Source organism: Sinocyclocheilus grahami, unplaced genomic scaffold (genome assembly GCF_001515645.1).
Source record: "Sinocyclocheilus grahami isolate Dianchi unplaced genomic scaffold, SAMN03320097.WGS_v1.1 scaffold704.1, whole genome shotgun sequence".
Lineage (NCBI taxonomy): Eukaryota > Metazoa > Chordata > Actinopteri > Cypriniformes > Cyprinidae > Sinocyclocheilus > Sinocyclocheilus grahami.
Window position 1 is genome coordinate 179,658 of NW_015505883.1, and position 17,050 is coordinate 196,707.

The 17,050-nt window shown below is 38.8% G+C and overlaps 1 protein-coding gene across 1 annotated transcript in view; it reads left to right on the plus strand.

Annotated features, from left to right (window-relative positions):
• Positions 1-5,236: 5,236 nt before the first annotated feature.
• LOC107559882 (placenta growth factor-like) overlaps positions 5,237-17,050 on the plus strand; it is a 40,020-nt gene continuing 28,206 nt past the window's right edge. Inside the window, exon 1 of the mRNA XM_016243901.1 lies at positions 5,237-5,713. Within this exon, the coding sequence (XP_016099387.1) occupies positions 5,597-5,713 (117 nt within the window). The 5' untranslated portion in view covers positions 5,237-5,596. The remainder of the gene's footprint in view (positions 5,714-17,050) is intronic.

Genomic DNA, 17,050 nt, shown 5'->3' on the forward strand with positions numbered 1-17,050 from the left:
AGCGCTTGTTGTTTGTCATTTCTCCGAACACAAATGCAGACATGGTTTTATGTTTACGCAGCACGATGCAACGCAACGCGTAAAAAGACAGTATAAGTCATTATAATCCGTAATCATGTCCCCACTGGATGCAACAAATGCCTCGTTTATAATGGGTTTTATTGGTCTTGTCTCATCGCGCCGGGACACGGCATCACAGTATGGTAAGGGGCGTAACATTTCCGTCACACGCTTGAGGTATTCGGCCAATCACAACGCACTGGATAGCTGGCCAATCACAGCACACCTCGCTTTTCAGACCGATGAGCTTTGTAAAAATCGAAGCGTTTCAGAAAGGCGGGGCATAGAGGAGCAACAATGTGTTTTTTGAGCCTTAAACCGCATAAACACATTTCATTTCACCAAATACACAAAATAATGTTCTTTTTAGCAACATCATATGACCCCTTTAATTTTGATCAAAATTCAGTAAAAACAGTAATACTGTGAAATATTATTACAATTTAAAATAAATGTTTTCTATTTCAATAAATTTTTAATTTATTTCTGTTATGGCAAAGCTGAATTTTCAGCATCATTACTTGCATACTTAGTGATGAGAAATCATTCTTGTATGCTTATTTGTTGCATAATTGTTGTATTTCTTATTATCAGTGTTGAAACAATATTATCAATATTTTTATCGAATCCCTGATTTTTTTTGTGTGTGTGAGGATTCTTTGATGAATAGAAAGTTCAAAAAGACAGAATTTATTTGAAACAGAAATCTGTAATAACATTACAAATGTCTTTGTCACTTTTGATCAAATGAATGTGTCCTTACAGAATACATGTATTAATTTAATGAGTAAGCAGGGGTAAAATGAAATGATAAAAAAATGATGTTTTGAGCCTTCAAAAAAAATTACAAATATTTAGTTTTTTAAAAAGGAGACAACCTTCTGTTCTCTATGTATGAAACACATACTGTGTGCTTTATACTGGATGTGTCTCTTATGTAAAGGACAAATGATAATAACCAAACCAGCCTTATTTTAAAATAAAGCTTTCAAGGAAATGACAAAAGGTGGCAAAAACAGTGGCAAATGACTTACGAGCACCTGAAAGATGTTGCGACAGCAGTTGTGTTTATGTAAACAAATCTAATGCCATGTGACACATCATTGTCAGACAATAACAGCACGTCAGACTCTTTGCACGTGTTGAGGGGGACTTCCTAAATAAACACAAAAATCACCAGCCCATACAATAGAGTGGAATGCCTGAGGAACTGCTCAACACCTGTCGGCCTTTAAGACGTGAGGAACACTGTCACCTCAGTCTTGCAAATAGGAAGTGATGCACGGAAAAACACAAAACTATTGCCATAATATCAAAGCCATTTTCAGCAACAATGCAGAGGGGATTTTACTGGAGACCGGGCCACTTCCAGGGCTGCCCGATCTCCTATTCATGCTTACGTCGGAAACAACAGGTGGAGAGACGGAGTGCAGACGTGTACATGACCGAGACCGGTCAATTGCAGGAAGTTGATTCATGTAATATCCGGGTGAGGTGCTGGCCAGATGGTCTACGGTTATGACACACTGCAGTAATGGAGACTGACGAACACCTTTAAGCTTCATGATATCGTAGCTTCATTTTGTTCCAATGTTTATCATGTCGACTCAGATTAGTGTTCCCATGTGTAAAATGAACCTTTCTCAGAGGAAATCAGACCCTCTAAACAATGATGAATGGATAACTTTAATGTAGATTGTGCATTTCCCTTTACAATTTGGGACATGAAGATCCGAGGGGAGTATTCAGTCAGCCCATCCATTATGCCGAGATCACCCTTAAAACACTTCTGATAATAACAGAAATGTGAGAGCTGATGTTCATGAGCCCTTTATCTGATAGACTGTGTTGTTGTGAAAAAAGAAACAGATCCCCAGTTCCGTCTTCTTTGAAAGCATCTTATGCCAAAATGATTCAAATTAAAGTATTATTACTTATGCTTAAAGGAATAGTTCACCCCCAAAAAATGACAATTCTGTCATTATTTACTCACACTCATATTCCAATCCTTTAGTTAATCTTCAAAGTACAAATTAGGATATTTTTAATGAAACCTGAGAGGTTTCTGTCCCTTTATTGAAACTCCAGGTTACTAAAACCTCCAAAAAATTCCAAAAGCTTATAAAGACATTGTAAAATGAATTCATATATTCACCTTCACGAGCTTTTTGGACCTTTTAAGTTTTGGTAAACTGGACTTCCAATGAAGGTACAGAAACCTCTCAGGTTTCATTACAAATATCTTAATTTGAAGTGTCTGTAACAACATGAAGGTGAACAAAATGATGACACTATTTTCATATTTGGGTGAACTAATTGTTCTAAATGTATAACAGAGTCAAACATGAATGATACCTTAAATTGTGCAGCTTTTTGAGTTGTGTTATTACTTAGTGATTAGATTTTGATTTTCATCTGGCAGACCATAAAACAGGCAAATACATCAAAGCCACAAGTGCTAGAATATCATAGAGACTGGAAATTTGCTCTTTTGATTACAAATATACTTCCATTAGTATACCTCATAAGACTCTTAAACCTACCCAGAATACCTTCGTAAGCACTTGATGTCGAGCTAAAACAGACAGGTATTACTCACATTTCTCCTATTTTAAAAAAAGATAATGGTCATGTTGAGATATATTAAATAGCATAATTTGTTTCAAAGCCTTTCCTGGCTAAAAGCTTGCTGACTCCCTCGATTTGGTAGGCGCCCAAGAGAAAGTGCTGTTAGAAAAGGGGGTAATCTGAGGCAGCGGAACTCACACTGTTTGCTGACACCATCTACCAAAGCGTGCTCTTTACAATAGCACATAGAGGCCCTGTCAGTCAACATGGCGTGAAGAATGCAGTGAAACTGAAGAATCACCAGCCTGTGCATTCCAGCGCTACTGCAAACACCACATACTTGTATACAAACATTGTGTGAGTAAGGAAAGAATCCTTACAGCTCAACCCATAACACGGCTTTAAACTACACACTAATACACAGGCATGCATACATGGTGACAGAACATAGAACAGCATGCATCCATGCATCCTCTGATTTATTGCAATGATACAGTCTCACATGTCTTCTTATGAGTGTGCTTCACTACTGACGTTACTATACTATAGTGTATTCAGAGAAAGATTTTGTTTGTTTCTCAGGGTGTCTATTCTGAGCTTGTGCTTTTTCTGGTCTGACTGACTGTGGCCCCCATACAGCTTCACTGAGAATACTAGATTCATTTTGAAACTTTTGACGGCAGAAACCATAGCTGAATGGACCAACATCAATATGCATACTTGCATACAATAAGTTTTGTGTATTGTCTTATGAAGTGATAAGTGCCAAACCTGTAGCATGAAAGTATCAGCATGAAGAGAAGAGATTGGAGTCATGTCGGATAGATCGTATTTACGAGTTGAACGCCACCACAAAGTCGTTATTATGAGTGGGAAACTCAAAATTTTCTTTAAGCCCCGAGTTTCAGAGTTGGGGGCGTGTCAATGAGAAACAGAATCGATGGATGCAACGTCTGTAGCTGACTGTAAATTTTTGTTTAAATTGATAGTTTAGTTGTCCTATAAACTTAAATTGGTCACGTTCTTGTTACGCCGCTAGTTAATGAAATCCAAGGAAAAACCTGCAGACCCTGTTGTATTTTCTTGTAATTTATTAAAAGAAGGTACACCGCCATCTTGTGCCGATTAAACTGACTTGAACACACCTGACGTCATAATTACGACTTGTCAACTCGTAAGTACGAACGTCCCAGGAGGACTTGAACGCAGCATTAGACCTTATTCTGTGTAACTGTCTCCTTTATTGTTTTTTACGAAAACATGAATTCAAGATATCGATGAACGTGTACCTCTGGATTGTGGAATATTGGTGCCTTCACTTGTTTGCTGGAAGAATGGCTATGTCACATTCAAGCGAGTTATGAGACTTGTCAACTCGTAAGTACGAACGTCCCAGGAGGACTTGAACGCAGCATTAGACCTTATTCTGTGTAACTGTCTCCTTTATTGTTTTTTTACGACAACATGAATTCAAGGTATCGATGAACGTGTACCTCTGGATTGTGGAATATTGGTGCCTTCACTTGTTTGCTGGAAGAATGGCTATGTCACATTCAAGCGAGTTATGGCTGGAGAGATTAAGAAACATGAAGGAAAATAATGGAATTTTGTGCAATATGTGCTGTCTTATTGTTCTATAAAAATGCACAATATACAAACAGTTACAGATATACATAAATGAATATTACTGAAACTGCAGCGCGAATTTTATTGAAGAATAATAACTTTCCTGAATATTATTACAGTTTTATAACTGCAACTTCCAAGACGACAACTCATTTATACAATACTTCTGACAGCATATGCAGCATATTTACTGTTATCTTCTATTTGTACAGTACATGTGTAACTTTCTCAAAATTGAGAAGAGTTAGCCTACATTGTTTTGTACAACAACAAAAAAAGTAATGATGCTTCATTCATGTGTTTTGTGGGCAACATTTTGCCTTACAACTTTAATGTACTGCAGTTAACATTAGTTAACATATGCAATTTATTAATCTTAGATAATGTTAATCTCAACATTTACTAAAACATTTTGAGATCTATTAACATTAGTTAATGCACTGTGAACATGAACGTTAAAATTTTAAACATTAACTAAGGTTAATAAGTGGTGTAAAATATTTTGCTCCTTATTTTGTAAGTTTGTGCTGATGCATTAACAAATGAGATCTTGTTGTAAAGATCTCATATATGTAATGAGAGCATATATATACAGGTACATACATATCAAATATATGTAGGTAACAAATCAAAATATATTATTTAACATCACTGAATCCACCTAAATGCATTACGTTACACCAATAGAACTAAATCTGAGGATTAGACCAGGTAGAAATAATCCTCAATATAACAGTAATTTACCGCTTTTTACAGGGCATTTTTTCAGTTTTTCTCTATGTGGCTCTGCACATAATTCCAGAGTTACTGAATCAGAGAGAAAAGTGAAATAAAGTGTGAGATGTGAGTTCATGGAGGGGCGGGCAGTGGGAGGACAGTGTGAATATGAGCAAGCTTCAGGAGGAGGAGATTTAAATGATCAACTTGTTGAAAGGTAGTCAGGGCGCTCATATGGAAGTGTGCCACTGAAATTTGGGAAATGCGCGAGCAGGAATCTTGCACTAGAAAACAGACGCTGGATCTCCAGTGGCGCGTGAGGACGATTAAAACCTACAAACCATGATTGCAAACACCTATTTGAAACATATTACATACATCGCACATCTTCCCAGGGCGATCTAGATGGGATGCAATTAAGTGACGTGTCACCACTGATATCTTATGAAACCGGAAAGATAAAAACATTCATATGTTTAGCGCATTTTCCGGATTGCTTCATTTTATTTGGTAGCTTTGAGAAAGCAACGCACACTTTACTACCGACGAGCAAGACACGAACTGGCCACCTAGAACCGTTTTGTGGAATTTATGGTGACATTTCCATATTGACATTACCATTTGGATGGACTACTGTTTGGATTTGTCTACGATTAGACGTGCCTTGGCATTCGAGATGGGCTATTTGACGGCACTGTTACAAATCGTTGCTGCGGTCCAGTTGAGCCTTTTACCTGCACAGGTGAGCATATGGGCCGTCCTTTTTTACAGGTAACCTGCATAAATTATACTCCACATACTAATGCTACGCTGCAAAACGACAACGCTGTTTTAATCCACTTGATCCTAGCGTTATAGTTTTATCGCCTATCTAGGGTGGGAGTTCCCAAAAGACGCGTTCTTTTAATGTGTCGGACCTGATGTAGAACTATACGCTCTAATGGACGTAGCGCATCTTGCTACGTTTTTAAATAACCATGTCAAATGAAAAGTAATTCAACTGTAAAAAGTTAAAGAAAACGTGTCTTGAGACCTGTTCTGTTGCTCTGTATTTGAACATAAGAACGCGTCCAGTGTTAATGTCCCGTAATGACCCTTTGTGTAAAAGCCTGTAGGCTGTTTAAAACGTTGTTAAAGTATTGCTGTTCACTTTCGTGTTCAGAATAGAGATACCCAATGAATAGGCTTCCTTTCTAAAAAAAAATTAATAAATAAATTGAATGAGGAGAATTTGAACGTGTCTACGTGCAGTTGACGGTCAGACCTGGATGAATGAATGGAGTCAGTTTACTTTTGACACGGCTTCCAGTAAAGCCTCCAGACGGCTGTTTTTATAACACCCTCTATAACTTGATCCCTTTTTGAAGTGCTGCAAGAGAAAGTGTTGAGTCATGAAACGAAACGTGACGAACTGCATCACCCCCTTTATCCCACAGGCATGTGTGACACACTGTTCTCTTTACTCACTAGTGATGAATGAATGCCAAAATCATCAGACAGATTCTATCTTTATATGCCTTCTACTGTTGTCAAAGATAATGAGAGACCAATTAGGCAATGTATGTCAAAGTCAGCCTCAGATCTGAACATGCATGTGCTTTTAACTACTCCAAGATATAAACAAAAATGACATAAACTGTTCACTATGAAATGTCAAAATGTTGACTAAGACTGTTATGTGAGATGGCTAAGTTGAGCTGTAATTGGCATGAGAGTCCACCTCAATATTCTTACCTTTTCCTCTGTAACAAAAAAGCAGCATGCTTTGAACAATGATATTTCATTGTATTCACAAATGGGCTTTGATATGTCACATTCTATGCACCTGTTAATCATAGGTGAAGCCAAGCTGTGTTAGTTAGACCACTACAGCTCATTTGTGGTAGGGTCTCGACCGCAAGCTTGACTGTTTTTATCACTCATTCTCTTTCAGCTGAATGTAAAACCTCACATCCATTTTTTTCCTGTACATCATTGAAAAAAATAGTCGAGGATAATGGTTTGCTGCAAATCTACTATTCTCTACTTACAGAAACTTAAAAAGAGCAGAGACGGACATTAATTGTGTAAATATGTTCTTTTGTCATTCAATGTTAAAGGGATACTCCACCCCAAAATTTACATTTTGTCATTAATCACTTACCCCCATGTCGTTCTAAACCCGTAAAAGCTTCATTCGTCTTCGGAACACAATTTAAGATATTTTGGATGAAAACCGGGAGGCTTGTGACTGTCCCATTGACTGCCAAGTAAATTACACTGTCAATGTCCAGAAAAGTATGAAAAGCATCGTCAGAATAGTCCATCTGCCATCAGTGGTTCAACCGTAATGTTATGAAGCGACGAGAATACTTTTTGTACACAAAGAAAACAAAAATAACAACTTTATTCAACAATTCGTCTCCTCTGTGTCTCTCTGCGTCACCGTAGCGCCTTTTGGGAGAATATCGGCTGAATGCAAGCAGCACACGCTCTTCTGTATCAGCCGCGCTGCACAGATGCGCTGTTTTCATTCAGATCAAAGCGTAAATACACGCAGAAAATGTATCCTTGTGTCGCGGCTGAGACAGAATAGCGTACGCTTCTTGCGTTCAGCGGATATTCTCCAAAATGGCACTATGGTGATGCGGAGAGACACAGAGGAGACAAATTGTTGAATAAAGTAGTTATTTTTGTTTTCTTCGCATACAAAAAGTATTCTCGTCGCTTCATAAAATTCAGATTGAACCACTGATGGCAGATGGATTATTCTGACGATGTCTTTCATACTTTTCTGGACCTTGACAGTGCAATTTACTTGGCAGTCTATGGGACAGTCACAAGCCTCCCGGTTTTCATCCAAAATATCTTAAATTGTGTTCCAAAGACGAACAAAGCTTTTACGGGTTTGGAATGACATTGAGGTAAGTGATTAATTACTAAATTTTCATTTTGGGGTGGAGTATCCCTTTAATTCTGCTACTGGCAGGTCAGAACAAGGTTTATCGGGCGTAGTAAATCCAAAAACCACACACTTCTTCCTGACCCCACAAATGACTTACGCCTCCGTTCACTTTTACCAAATTCACATGCCGTCTGTCATATCACTGGCCATAGACCAGGTGTGGGTGCGTCAGAGTGTGCTTCTGTTTCCTCTTGTCTCTCTCTTGTGCTTGCGGCAAACCTTGGATTTATTTTATTTTAGGAGTTACAGGAAGTTGGCAAACACCTGCTGTTACTGATGCTGGTGATTATTTAAAAGAAAAGGTTAAATTAAGCACTTCCTCTGTAAATATGAATGAGAATCTTTCCATCTAAATGCTCAAAAAAGTAGCATTCATTCTGTTATTGGTTCAGTGACATGACACCATTTTTGTGGATCTATTATTCATTGAATGCAGCTGTTTCATGATAAGCATGATTTTAATATGATTATTGTTTGTAATTGTAATAATATTATTAAAATTCATGTTCGTATTTTTTGTGGGCATAAAGTAAAAAAATTCAAGGTACACATCTGTCCTGAAATCATAATGAATAAAATAAATCCTTTAAAATTTCAGATAATTTGACCTTGACAAAGTAAAAAAAAAATTATACATACTTTTTAAAAATAATGATTATTGTGTTTGATCATATACAACTTTAATTACTGATAACTTGATTTATTAAAATTAAATTTTAAGAGCACTTTTAAGAGCTTCTTGACAAAAGATATAAAAGGTGTAACAAATTAACAGTACTTTCCACCTTCCTTAAAGGCCTTGTCTTTTTTAATTTTTTTGCTTTTATACAATGTGTTCATCTCCTGCTCCTTCTTTGAATCTCCTGTTCCCTATTTCAGAAGGATCTGTATGAAGCAGTTTTGTAATGATCACTCGACGGGAGTTGCTGTATCATTTCCAAAGTTGGATAATCGGCTCACAGATGGTTTCTTTAAACTTAAAGGTCCCATGACATGCTGCTTTTTGGATGCTTTTATATAGGCCTAAGTGGTCCCTAGTACTGTATCTGAAGTCTCTTTCCCGAAATTCAGCCTTGGTGCAGAATTTCAGCCACTACGAGCCAGTCCCACAATGAGCTTTCCTTAGGATGTGCCATTTCTGTGTCTGTAGCTTTAAATGCTAATTAGGAGGAGAGAGGCGGGGCAACTGCCATGCTTCGCTCGTTTTCAAGCCATGATGTCTCTCGAGGAAAAAAAATATTGCGCTTGCCTCGCACGGTAGTAGCTCATTTTCTCATGGGCGGGCCAAATTCTCTGGGCGGGCAAAGCAGAGAAAGGGGAGGTAACCTTTCCCCGTATGACGACATAAAGGGAAGATTCCAAATTGGGCCATCAGAGCTTTCATTTTCTCAAAGGCGAAGCAGGATACCCAGAGCTCGGTTTACACCTATCGCCATTTCTAGCCACTGGGGGACCGTAGGCAGGCTAGGGCAACTCATATTAATGTTAAAAAATCTCATAAAGTGACATTTTCATGCCATGGGACCTTTAAGAAAAATCTATCAGGGAACCTGTTTGTGTGACAGAGGTTAAAATACTACACACAGCTTAAAACTGTTCAGTATGGGTATACATACATATGTAAATGCAATAGTTTTGACTGCACAAGTTTGATTTCATGCTATGTTGCATTACATAATGTGTCATCCTGCAATTAAAAAAATTAAATCTCAGGCTTGCAACAAAGGGTGCTAGCAGGTATTAGCATAAGCAGTCATCTTTACGATCTGTCACAACATCATATATTCACTACACAGTTACCGTGGCCGGTAACACTTTATTTGAGGGTCTCTTAACTAGTTGCTTATTAGCATGCATTTTACTAGAATATTAGCCATTTATTAGTACTAATTAAGCACATATTAATGCCTTATTCTACATCCCTAATCCTACCCAATACCTAAACTTAACAACTACCTTACTAACTATTAATAAGCAGCAAATTAAGAATTTATTGAGGGAAAAGTCGTAGTTAACAGTGAATAAGTGTTCCCTATTCTAAAGTGTTACCCCATGGCCAAAAGAATTCACGATAACAATAATCTTGCAATTCCAATAGAAATTTTGAATATACTGTCTCAATCAAATTAATCTTAAACTTTATTTTGGGGTTTCTCATTTTTGGCCAATGAAACACTCAAAATACAAGTGTGGGGAGGGGGAGAGAGAGTTTGTAATCATAACTGTACAAGTTATGAAAAAAAAACATACTGTTGATCAGCACATCCTGCAGACTGGTGAGTGTGTTGCCTTTCTTACGGAGAAAAAAAAAAAAAAAAAAAAAAACTCCCACACTGGCGAGCTGACTTAAAAAAAAAATTCTTGCTTTTGTCTGACATCTCCTCTGACATGATTTTTTTCAGCAATAGCTACACACTGCGTTATCTTTTTTTCCGTTTTATGATGGATGACAACCAGCGTTAAGGTGAAATACTGCCACCTACTGTGTTGGAGTGGCACTTAGATCAGTAGTTCCCAACTACGTTCCTGGAGTACCCCCAATACTTCACATTTTGCATGTCTCCTTAATTAAACACACCTGATTCACCTTATCAGATCATTAGAAGAGACTCCAAGTAAAGCCACTTTATGGCAAGCCTCCAGGTTGAGCAAAAAAAAAAAAATGCATAATGCTCCAGTACCTAGGGAGGGAGACCAGTGACCAGTTTTTTTTGTTTTGTTTTTTTGAATGGATGTCATTGGAGGAGAGGCTTCACTACGTTGAATAAACTAATTTTGTAGAAATACAACTACTTATTTAAAGGAGAGGTCTAATGCTATTTCATGCATTATGACTTATTTACACTGTTAAAGAGTTGGATTCTCATGCTAAACATGGCCAAAGATTCAAAAAACGAGTATTTCTGTGTCAAATACAATCTTTCAGGGTTTGTTTAAGTTTCAGAAAGCATTTTTTTTTTCAAATATGGCCCTGTATGATGTCATAAAGGGGCGGAATTCCTTGTATGGGCATATCTCTCGGAAAAAAAACAACATACTGTTGCAGCTTCCTGCAGACTGGTGAGTGAGTGTGTGCCTTTCTTATGGAAAAGCGCGCACACATCAACCAGAGCGAGCGCAAGAGCAGCCCATCAATGTGCTTCATTCGGGTTACGGATGTCGTCGGCAGCGCTGCACAGGACTTGCTTGAGAAGGATTTGTCATTTTGTTTTTAGACCACAAAATCAACAATGTCACCAAAGAAGTTGTTTTTGGTTGTGAGAGGAAGATAACCTTGTTCAGTTTCCCAAAGAACCCAGCGTTAAGGGAACAGTGGATGCAGTTTGTTTCTCCGGTGTAGCAACAGAGTTGTGCAAGTGTGTTTGTTTGTTCTCGGCATTTCGGTGACAAATGTTTTAGAAACAAATTAAATAAAATTGAAGTCGGTAAAGTTTTTGTTCCTGTTTTATGTTGATGCCACAGCCGGCTACGCAAAAGCTTCGCATGTTTGTGACTCTTTAGCTCCGCCCACGGCACACCTCCAGGAGCTCGACTGTTCTCGGAGAGAAGCGGTACTGCTGTATCTGTCTTTTATAAATCTGATAAAACTAAAGACTCTTTGGAGATATGTAGGATGCAGTACTACTCTATAGGTACTCAAGATTAACATTAGATTGGCAGAAACTGTGTGTTATGTCCCCTTTAATGAATTTACAGCTTATCGGCTAATCTTGCCATCAAACATACATTCTCGATCGATCAATGTCAATTTCGTGACAAGTAGGATTCAGTGTACGCCACTTGTTATTCATTTCAATGGTATCCGCAAACAGTGATTAACTGTCGTACAACTCTGACAGAAACTTAAAGGGGTCATATGATGTTGCTAAAAAGAACATTATTTGGTGTATTTGGTGTAATGAAATGTGTTTATGTGGTTTAAGGTTCAAAAAACACATTATTTTCCACATACTGTACATTATTGTTTCTCCTCTATGCCCCTCCTTTCTGAAACGCGTCGATTTTTACAAAGCTCATCGGTCTGAAAAGCGAGGTGTGCTGTGATTGGCCAGCTATCCAGTGCGTTGTGATTGGCCGAATACCTCAAGCGTGTGACGGAAATGTTACGCCCCTTACATACTGTGTTGCCGTGTCCCGGCTGGAGCAACGAGACAAAAGCATTAAAACCCATTATAAACGAGGCATTTGTTGCATCCAGTGGGGACATAATTACGGAATATAATGACTTATACTGTCGTTTTATGCGTTGCGTTGCATCATGCCGCGTAAACATGAAACCATGTCTGCATTTGTGATCAGAGAAATGACAAACAACAAGCGCTACTCTACACTGCTCAAAACTGGCTTTTGAATCATCAGTGGCAAATCCTTTAAATATGAAAACGTACTTATAGTCTGTGAGTCAGAACAGCCGACATTGTAGTCTACTCTACCAGGATCAGGAAACAGTCCTCCATAAAATGTGCTCCATAAAATGTGCTGCACACATCTGCATATTTGCGTTGAACTGTTCTGGAACAGTGTTGTAAATACAACTTAACCACTGATTTCTAGTCGTGTCCTCTTTTGGAAGACCAAAGCGCGAAGTTGATGTATTTCCTCAGCGACCAGCAAGGATCAGCTCTAGGCACAATGAAGCGGATATCGTCCTCTTTTGGAAGGCCAAACAAAGTAGTTTCGCTTTCACAACGAAACACACAGCGCCTTCACGGCATGGTGGCGGCGGCAACAACAAAACTACAGCGAGAATAAAAGTCACGCCTTCTTTCTTTGCGTGAACATTTGGAACATATGCAAATCTTCCCACATCATGACATAGTCATGTGGGGGCGTGTGAGAATAAGCCGTTTTAGGTAGGCGTGGTTGACTCTTAACTTTTATATAGAATATCTCTTTGGATTTGAGACTTTAGTCTTTGCAACTTTACAGATCTTCTTTATGCACTAAGAGCTTGTAACACTCCAAAGAGAAAGGAAAAATTGAAATCGCATCATATGACCCCTTTAAGGACATCAAGGCTGTGATGTGATTGGTTATTGAGGTACACATGAAGTTGGATGTTACACTTTCTCTAATCAGATCTGTTCCGAGATCTGAAATGGGACAGCACAAAGGAGACATGACAAATGTGCAGTTTTGGGGTACCTCCAGGAACATGGTTGGGAACCACTTACATACATACAGTAGTTAATGGTGCTGGATTATTTACAATGTCTACGTCCAAAATTGTATACTCTCTGAATAGGTACTTGTTTAAAAAAAAAAAATTACTTTGTGACAGTTAAAAAAGTATGTTCTATATAGTATGAATGTGTGTAGTATGAATTTAATAAGAACTTACTACATTTGCCATGTTGTCATTGTGGTCATTGTCATATGACCAGCATTAGTTGCATCACTTCACTAACATTCATCTCCCGGGGCCTCATGGGATTGTAAAGTGTCCACTGGATGTACACTTCAGAATCAGTAGCAAGTAGTAGGTCATCTGGGTACTTTTTGACTATTGTTTTATGAGCATTCAGACAAATTACTCTTTCCAGGGAAGTATGAAGTATATTTCAGATGCAGCCAATATATGTATTATATATATACAATGAAAACCGGGATTCATCCGTGAAGAGAACACCTCTCCAAAGTGCCAGACGCCATCGAATGTGAGCATTTGCCCACTCAAGTCGGTTACAATGACGAACTGCATCCCGATGAGGACGACGAGCATGCAGATGAGCTTCCCTGAAACGGTTTCTGACAGTTTGTACAGAAATTCTTTGGTTATGCAAACCAATTGTTGCAGCAGCTGTCCGGGTGGCTGGTCTCAGACGTTCTTGGAGGTGAAGATGCTGGATGTGGAGGTCCTGGGCTGGTGTGGTTACACGTCGTCTGCGGTTGTGAGGCCGGTTGGATGTACTGCCAAATTCTCTGAAATGTCTTTGGAGATGGCTTATGGTAAGGCAAGGCAAGGCAAGTTTATTTATATAGCACATTTCATACACAATGGTAATTCAAAGTGCTTTACATAAAAGAAAATAAAAAAAAATCACAACAATAAAACAGGGAATTTAAAAACTTTGAAAATGATTAAAAAATTGATTTAAAGGGGTCCTATTATGCTCTTTTACAAAGTCTTGATTTTGTTTTGGGGGTGTACTAGAACATCCTCTCATGCTTAGTGGTTCGAAAAACGCATAGTTTTTAACATAATTTACATTATTAAAATACCTTTCTCCCCAGCCTGGCACAAACGGCTCGATTAGTTCCGGCTTTGATGAAGGTCCGCCTTCCGAAAAACAAAATGTGATGTGATTGGTTAGCTGTCCCAGTGCGTTGTGATTGGCGAACAGCTTAGACGGTGTTTCAGTACTGCCACACCCCTTGCTCTGTCTTTCAACAAAAGCTTTTGGTGAATCCAGCACTACTCACTCGTGATGTGGAAGCTGTCCTCAGTAAAATGCGCAGCACACAGTGGCAAATTGGGGTTATAATGCTCAGGAACAGAGTTAAAAAGTAAATTGCAACCACTGTTTCCTGACATCATCCGCTTTCGGAAGCCCAAACAAAGACGCTTGAGCACGGAGGTGAAAAAAACAGCGTTTCAGGCGGTCGCGCCACGTCTTTAAAATTCAAATACATTATTTTCTATGAGTGTAGGCACACCGGCGGCGCCGTTCGGTGACTGTCCGCGGTGCCCAGCTACGTGATGTTGTTATTTGTAATTGTTCTAGACCAGCGGTTCTCAATTCCAGTCCTCGCGTACCCCCGCTCTGCATGTTTTGCACGTCTCTCTTTGTTAACACACCTGATTCAGATCATCATCTCGTAGAAGTGAGCTCCGTGCATGAACTGTGTTCCAATTGGCATGGTCCCTACACAGTGTCCATTGCTCCCTACTCCCTGAGCAGGGGAAATCCGTTGAAGTTTACTTCACTTCGGAATATTCATTTATTCAATACGAAATTCAAACGAAACTTACTAGAGAAGCGTGAAGTGGGACATAATATACCTCTGTAAATAAATACAATTTAAATTCACGTCTCGCACACTTAAATGCCCTTTGTATGGAACATATATGCTCCCTTCAAACTGGAATCATGGAGGAATATCCGGTAATGTCCACTTCGCAGGGCACTTACAGTCAAATATAACAAACGTATGAAGCAATAAGAGAAACATACAAAATGTGCAGAGCGGGGGTACGCGAGGACTGGAAATGAGAACCGCTGTTCTAGACATGCCAAAAATTTGACTACAGCGCAGCAGCTCTTCTTCTTGGTTTCCTCTGATGCACTAACTCTGCAGCAGCACTTCTTCTTCGTCATCTCGTCTCATGCACTCACTCAACCAAGCGTTCTAATCATGACCTCACCCCTCCCCACCCCCCAACCATTCGAATTTCTGTAGGCGGGAATTATTTGTAATGATATTCTGATGAGCCGCTTTGTGATATCAAACAAACGCTGTAGTCCAAATGAGCCGTTCGCTGTAGTTCTTGAAAAGGGATTTTTAAAAAATGAAATATCTCCCTTTGGAGTTGACTTTAAGATTTGTAACTTTCTAGATCTTTTTAATGCCCAAACATACACAATACACACTGACTAAAATTAAAATAGTGAAAAAGCATAATAGGACCCCTTTAAGAGGTTTAAAATGAATTTAAAACGGTTAAGAATAGAAACGATTATACATAAAATATAGTGCAATCAGTTCGGACATCGCACAGTGCTCATTCAATAAATGCACAGCTAAACAGATGAGTTTTGAGTCTGCATTTAAATGACTAATGTTTTTGCACATCGGATCTCTTCTGGAAGCTGATTCCAACTGCTGGCAGCATAATAACTAAAAGCAGACTCCCCTTGTTTTGTGTGAACCCTTGGTATTTCTAACTGACTCGATCCTAATGATCTGAGTGGTCTGTTAGGTTTATATTCAGTGAACATATCTGCTATGTATTTAGGTCCTAGGCCGTTGAGTGATTTATAAACGAGTAAAAGTACTTTAAAATCAATCCTAAATATAACTGGAAGCCAGTGTAAGGACCTGAGGACTGGTGTAATATGCTCAGATTTTCTGGTTCTAGTCAGAATCCTGGCAGCAGCGTTCTGGATGAGCTGCAGCTGTCTAATGGCCTTCTTGGGAAGGCCGGTGAGGAGACCATTACAATAGTCCACCCTGCTGCTGATAAAGGCATGAACAAGTTTCTCCAAGTCTTGACTGGAAACAAAACCTCTAATTCTTGCAATGTTTTTGAGATGATAGTATGCGGATTTAGTTACAGCTTTGACATGACTACTGAAACTAAGGTCTGTCTCCAGAATCACACCAAGATTCCTGACTTGATTTTTAGTTGTTAGACCCCTAGAGTCAAGGTATGCATTCACCTTGAGAACTTCATCTTTGTTTCCAAATGCAATGACTTCGGTTTTTTCTTTGTTTAACTGAAGAAAGTGCTCGCACATCCAACTGTTAATTTCATCAATGCATTGGCAGAGGGAGTCAATGGGGCTGTAGTCATTTGGAGATAAGGCTAGGTAAATCTGGGTATCATCTGCATAGCTGTGATAGGCGATTTGGTTCTTTCTCATTATTTGACTTAGTGGGAGCATATACAGGCTAAACAAGAGCGGTGCAAGAATTGAGCCTTGTGGGACTCCGCATGTCATGGACGTCCACTTAGACTTATGTCTTTTGTAGTTTTGTTTTCTGCATTATCTATGTGAATATTAAAATCCCCTGCAATAGCAAAACAGTCAAACTCTGAGGAAATCGATAGCATTTCTGTGAACTCTTCAGCAAAGGGTGGAGAGTATTTTGGAGGCCTGTAAATAATGATAAACAGAATGCGTGGAGCACCTTTCAACACAATCCCTAGATATTCAAAAGACAAGTACTGACCAAATGACACTTGCTTGCATTGATAGACATCTTTAAATAGAGCAGCTACACCTCCACCTCTCCTAACATTCCTGCAAACACTCATGAAAATAAAGTTAGGAGGGGCTGTTTCATTGAGGACCGTTGCACTGCAGCTGTCTTCTAGCCATGTTTCGTTTAGAAACATAAAATCCAGGTTGTTTGTGGTTATTAAGCCATTGATTAGAAATTATTTATTTTTTAGTGAGCGAATGTTTAAAT